This window comes from Zophobas morio, unplaced genomic scaffold (assembly GCF_036711695.1).
Source record: "Zophobas morio isolate AGI-343-1 ecotype UQ-CSIRO unplaced genomic scaffold, CSIRO_AGI_Zmor_V1 ptg000011l, whole genome shotgun sequence".
NCBI lineage: Eukaryota > Metazoa > Arthropoda > Insecta > Coleoptera > Tenebrionidae > Zophobas > Zophobas morio.
In genome coordinates this window covers 21,700,507-21,707,562 of record NW_026972116.1, presented here as the reverse complement: position 1 = coordinate 21,707,562, position 7,056 = coordinate 21,700,507, and the positions used below count along the sequence as shown (strand labels likewise).

Genomic DNA, 7,056 nt, shown 5'->3' with positions numbered 1-7,056 from the left:
TTGGAAAGAATCACGGGGACCCCTTATGTATTATTTTTGAAGTACCTATTTTGAAATAATCTCAAGATTCCCTTTCTTGTTTTTGAAATAATTTGAAAGAATCTCAGAAACCCCTTATGTTTTATTTTTGAAGTACCTAGTTTGAAAGAATCTCGGGATCCCCTTCTTGTTTTTAAAGTAAATCACATAACCACATGTTCACAATTTTGTTATATTTTACATAGATGATGAATGATGATCATTTACTTTTTCAAACAAGTCGGTGAAAATAAGAACAGTGTTCAAGTTGGTATAAAATTTTATTTAAGTAGCAAATTAATAAAAAACGATGTAACATATAAATAAACTTAGCACATAATATTAAAGCAGACATGAAGATCACAACATCTAAACAAATTTTTTTCAAAAACTGTGAGTACACCGGTTACATTCTAAAATATTCATACTATAGGAACTACAGAATCTCACTTTCATTCTTCGTCTATTTTTTATTATCGTAGATGTTTCAAAATTTTTGACAAACCATAAACAACCACAATAATAAAAAAAGAAACAAAACAATTTAAAAATATAACATATACATGCAAGTTCCATGTTTGATGATACAGTATATTCAGTCTTGATTTTATATGGAACATTCAGCACGAAATAGAACACCAAAGGGAAGTACATAATTATTACCAGATCTATGTTAAAGGGATAAAAGTTTAAGTCCTACCCTTACAACAAAACTACTGTTATAAAATATCACTGGATTAACCACGAAATCCACTTTACACTACCTTCATTACAGAAATCAACCCTCACCGTGCTCGTAAATGTGAGTATAGTTTAAAATATTCATGCTAGGTATACTCCCAACCACCCCATTAGTCCTTTTATGGACACTATCCAGCACAGAATTCCCGTATTTGACAGTGTTACTGACAGCCCCAAACATCCTATTCATAATACCTCTCCCAGCCGACTTATCCAAATCCCTCTCACTTATAACATGTTTCTTCTTGACTAAATGCTTCAAAAGAATCTCGTTAAACTGCCCGTGTCTCTCTTGGTGCGGAAAATGCCTAGCCCCATCCACGATCTTCACATGAAACTTCTCACAATAGTCCGTCGACTTGACAATATTCTCCAACTTGACACACTTATCCTGATCCCCCGTTATCAAAACCACCGGACTCTGAATAGTCCTGCTACTCCCAGCCACCTCCACATACAACAAGTTACGAAAATAGTTCAAAGGACCAGTCCAGTCCTCCTTGCGACAAAACGCATACTTATACCCTTCCAAATACCTGTCATCTGATTGCAAATGCTTGTGAAACCTACTCACAATCTGCACGTCTTCTCTCAAAGCATCCAGCTCTGGAAAGTACGGCAGTTGGACAAAACTCAACCAGCGGTAGTACGACGACGTGTATCTAGTGGTTTTACAGACGTTGGGGTGGGGGCAGGAAACTGCCACTAGTTTGTCCACGACTTGTGGGTACTGGTGAGCGAGGTACCACCCGAGGAGGGCTCCGATGTCGTGCCCTACCACAATGCAGCTGGAAACCCCCAAGGAGATGATCAGTTGGTGGAGTTCCTCCAGGATCATGTCGATCTTGTAGGTTTTGCGAGATGATGGTTTGTCCGAGTCGCCGAAACCTTTGAGGTCGAGGGCCACCACGCGGAAGTGCTCGGAGAGCACGGGGATTTGGTACCTCCAGCTGAGCCAGCAGTCGGGGAAGCCGTGGAGGAGGAGGACGAGGGGTTTATCCTTCGAGCCGGATTCGACGTAGTGGAATTTGACACCCTAAAATTTAAAAAAGATGAAGATATAGGTCATTAATTATGGACTTCGGTTTTTTAAAGCCATTGGGTCATAATAATTAACAGTAAACATTTTTGTTTACAGTCTGGTGGAAATGTACAACGAGTAAAATGCTCTTAACCAGACTATAAAGATAAAATAGCTTGTAATTATAATGTCTCTTGTAATTAATTGCTATTGACTAGAATAAACAATAGATGTACCGGATATAGTTGGAGGTCTTTCTTTTTTTTGTAAGAAATATTTTTATCAATAAATTAATGATTTTTACAAATTTGGTGTGATTTACAAGTTCAAGCAATTAGATGTAACCTCAACTTGTACAAATATTCGATTTAAAAGAGTTGACGATAATAATTGACCTTTCTATTGTAACTTATTGATAAACGATCATAAGCAGACACTCATGACTAATAGTACCAAAGTACCTAACCACCAGCTATCTATCTATAACGTATGTAAAAAAAATTGTAAACAATTTCCTCTCCTACACGACTTGACCCAAATACCTTTTCAAAAATCATTTTTTTGGTACTAAGCAACAACACTTTCTCCTAACACACTACATCTCAAACACTAATAACCCTACTTTTTTTTTATGGATCTACAAATCAAAACCCTTTAACACCACATATCAAAAAATATACTGACCTTCAACTTTACGTATTTGTGTTGACCTAGGGCAGAATCGACAAGAAACGCCGGTGGACTGTCACGCTGTTGCACTGTGACAAAACTTTTGGGGTCCCAGATCCACTTCACCAACATCTTGCAGATAATCCAGACGCCGAAAATGAAGGTAAAAAAGTGTATTTTTACGACTTCCCACAAAGGGACGTTCACAATCCGGATGTCTTTGGCCATCTTCATCGTGCATCACGTACGTGTGCTGTGGTTGTACTGAATCGGATATCAGAGAAATCCAAGGATAGTGGAGATAGAAACCGTACGAACAAAGGTCATCATACGATATAGATTAGGGCACGCACCAGGTTATCGGAGCACATTTAGGGAAATGCCGTAGGTGAGCATTAGTCACCTGTTTGACGAAGCTTAATCAGGGGTTTTTGTGAAGATTGGTAAGTGGTTCCGGTGAAAGGTGACTGAGAACGGAACTAAGAATGATGAGGAAAAATTTTGATTTTTCTTTTAGCTTGTAATATTGTGGGTAATGTAATAATGGTGCTGTTACATAATGCATGCATAATTCCAGACACCTATGTTATCAAATGATAATGAAGTGACCTTATCAATTTGGTTATTTTTATGAGTGCACGTTTTTTGATTTGAAAGTGTTGTAGAAGTGCGAAATTCAAACCTAGAAGTAAACATCGTCTCACGGGTCCAAGGTTTTAAATTGTAAATTTCTGGTTTCCGTTGGTTTGTCTGTCGGAAACTGTGAATCGTGTATGTATGACGTAACAGATCGTAATTTTAAGTCCTAGGAAACAATGACCTCTTTAAAAATTTCCGGTCACACTATAAGTGAGTCATAAACTCAAATATAAAAATATAAATACCACAAAATTCGCAACCTAATTAATTTTAATGTGTAATATTATCACACTAACCATAATAATGATTAGACGATTATGGACTATTGAATTTTGAATTTAATTAACGCCGATAATGTACTTATACTAACTACAAGAAAAGCAAAAGTGAAGAATTTTTCAAGGAAGATCACGAAAATATCTTCAGAAACTTTTAGTTTTACCCGCAGTTAATGAGTGTGTAGGCCACATTTTTTGTTTTGGCGGAAAATCAAGTAACAAAATGAAACTCTTTAAATCTGCTGAAATTAAGTTTCCAAGCCAATTTTGGATTTCAGAATTTATTTCTACCATAGTTGTTGAATATTGTTACGAAAGAAACCCGTACGCCACCCCGGTACGACGCCTATGGGCCGTCGAGAGCTTTCTCGTGACAGGTGATTCATCGTTGATGACGCGGCCGAGCGGCGTTCGAAAAGCCTGGAAGTGGAAGTCGCGATGGGTATTCGAGAAAGACCTCGCTGCAGAAGCATGGGTTTAAATAGAGGCCAGCGAGTGTCGAGAAAATCCAAACAAGTTACGCCGGAATTATTGTGTACATAGTCGCTCTGTAATTAGTCGTGTAAATTGGAGTTGCTGAGAAATAAAATTGTTGAATTTTACCCACGTCGATTTTATTCATCCGCTCAACGTAACAATATTAATTCGATTTCAACTGAAATCGCGTTTTAGTTAATCTCAAAAATATTTTTCGCGATTTCAAAATGGTTCAAGATTCCGACTTCCCGTTCCTACCATTCAATTCCTTGTAGTTTTTAGTAGCAGCAAATGGTTGTTGGGACTTTGTGAGTTAGCCATTCGGGCCTGAGAGACCGAAACAGTGCAATATCAGGTTATTAACGACTTTCTAATCTGACATGAATAACTTTGACTATTCCATCAACACGTATTATGTTTGTTTTATTTGTAAATTAAATTTAACTACAATCAAGTAAATGTTCATATAAAAACACGTGACGGAAATTCACTTATTCAGCCCCAATTAATTTTTTTGGAATGATGTGTAATTGTCCACACTTCTTAACTTCTCACTCGAGAGCTAAAATGGTTCTTTTATGACATTTTGAGAGAAAGTTATCATTAATTAAATTAATGTCATTGTGGATTCGAAATGGGACGCGCACTTATCTTTATCTTGCATTAATGTGTTATTTTCTTACATTCGTTTTATTTTATTAATCTTACGGCTTGAATTTGAGCATTTATTCCCGAATTATTATTTTGATTGATTTAATCTGTGCCTTATTCTGTTTACTTCATGTACGCTTTATTTTACGTTGTGTGAACTCTTGAGTTCACATATAACCTTGTTGACCTCGTTCTTGATTTAATTTGCTACAGTGTGGCGTAACGAAGATTAATACGGTCACCTAGTCACCTAAAAGGGATGTCGACGCGACAACCAACTTCTCAACTCAGCAACCAACAATAACAATGTGAACAAGTTGAAGTTCATCAGATTTTTAGCGAAAGTTATCCAGCCATAACGACGAAAACTGAGGAACTCGATCGCCTTGATTAGAGCCATCGATCCTATAAGCGTGATCAATAAGTTGGACTCTCATTCAATACCATCCATTTATTTTATTCAAAATTTCTCTTTTTGTGTGTTTAAATATGTGATATTTAAATATTTGTATCGATCGTAACATTTGATTTCATTTTTAAAAACTGGAGATGGTTTTTGCAGCTAGTTTCCAGATTTTCCTTCTTCAAAATGGAGAAATAAACGATTTGTCTTGCATATTTTGCATTCTGATTTAAGGACGCTTTTCCAACTTTGGGTTCACTATAGCATTTGAACATAATCGGCGATTAAAAACTAACAAGACAAAAAATACGACGTAGGGTTCCATTTTGTTTGAAAATTTTGGGCATATTTCTCAATTTTGTCGGGATGTTCATGTCACCACTTACCAACCTGATTTTTTTCGTAAATCGCATAAAACACTTAGCGAAAAAAAAATGAATAACTAAAAATAACTTGACTATTCCCTGAACACGTGTAATTTTTATTTAATTCAGTAACAATAATGGAAAATGTTCCTGTAAAACACGTGGCAAGACATTCACTTATTCAAACTTAATTTTTTTTATAACGATAGATAAAGTACTGGTTGTTTTTACTTAAGTTATTACATTATCTACACTTAAAACTTCTCACTCGAGATTAAAACTAGTTCATTTATGACATTTAAACTAATCTTCAACGTTGGTCTAGTTTGAATTTGAAAATTATCATCAGTTAAATTAATATCATCCTAAATTAGATATGACGATATGAGATGCGTATTTATGTTTACATTGTTACCAAATAAACCCATACGGCGCCTATGGGTCTTCTAGTAGGTATGCGTTTCTTCTAGTGTGTAGTATGACTCATCGATGACAGCGGCCGGCGCTCGCTAGAGAAAGGCTTGGAAACGGAAGTCGCGATGGATTCCAGAAAGACCTGGATCACGAAACTTCTAGAGGAGAGTCTGGCTTTAAATAGAGGCCACCGTCGGGAACGGGATCCTTCAGTCGAACCCCGAGTCCAGCGAATGTTAAGAAGAGCGTCCACTGAAATTCGCCGGAATAATTTTTGTAGTTGTGTAAGTACGAGTTATTAAGAAATAAATTATTGAGTTTACCCACACCAGTTTTATTCGCCCCTACAACGTAACAATATTGTCCTATATCAATGTGTTATTTTCTTACAGCTAATTTAATTCATTTGTTAGTATATAAATTTAACAATATTTTGTTGTTTAAACTAGTAATATTATATTGAAAGTTGACACGCCGTTGGGCTACTAATATTAAGCCATTTAATCACCTGTTCACCGAAACCTTCATATTTTATTTTAAACAGCTGCCACCATTTTCTACACTGTAGCTTTCTGTCAGTACCTTCTTATTTATGAATTGTTAAAGACAGTTCTCGAGGTTTAAATCAATAAATTTGTTGCTATTCGTCTCAAAAACAGATTAGGTATTATAACTACAAGCGCTTACATTTTGCCCCTTTTCGTAATATGTGTAAGGTAAAACATATTTAAAATAGTATATTTTTGTAGGAAAGTATCGATTCTGCAATTAGGCTCCGCCCCTCGGTCTGACAACGAATGAAAAATTCATCACAATTGAGCTTGGAATGGATATGGGTAGGGCTTCATTTTTGGCTTATTTGTTTCTTAATATACATAGTATTCTTTGAATAAATGATACTCAAAAGCGTGTTTTTTATTTACAATAAAAATTTTGCAATTAAGCTCCACCCCTCTGACTCACGACGAAAAAAAATCATCACAATTGAGATAGGGTGCGTGGGCGAATCTTACATTTTGCCTTTTTTTTCTTAATATGGGTAGTCATCTTTTCATAACAAGAAACTTAAAACATGTTTAAAATGGCAAATTTATATAGGGAAATATCAATTTTGCAATTCCGCTCCGCCCCTCGATGTGACAACGAATGAAAAATTCATCACGATTGAGACCGAGACGGGTGGGTGGGGCTTCTCCTTTGGTTTTCTTTATTAATTAATACGTTTAGTTTTCTTTGTATAGCATGATTACTTAAGAACATATTTCACATGGTAATTTCTCGTAGAAAAATAAGGATTTTACAATAAGCACCGCACCTAGGTTTACGACGAATAAAAAAAATCATCAGAATTGAGATAGGGCGGGTGGGCGGGGCTTATAT

General features: G+C 36.0%; 1 protein-coding gene across 1 annotated transcript; it reads right to left on the bottom strand.

Moving 5' to 3' along the window:
• Positions 1 to 280: 280 nt before the first annotated feature.
• Positions 281 to 2,895, bottom strand: LOC135127233 (epoxide hydrolase 4-like). Its single transcript, XM_064053642.1, has 2 exons — positions 2,465 to 2,895; positions 281 to 1,795 (listed from the first exon to the last, which is right to left on the bottom strand). Exons 1-2 carry the CDS (start codon positions 2,681 to 2,683, stop codon positions 797 to 799), a joined length of 1,218 nt encoding a protein of 405 aa, XP_063909712.1. The 5' UTR covers positions 2,684 to 2,895; the 3' UTR covers positions 281 to 796.
• Between the last annotated feature and the right edge of the window lie 4,161 nt (positions 2,896 to 7,056).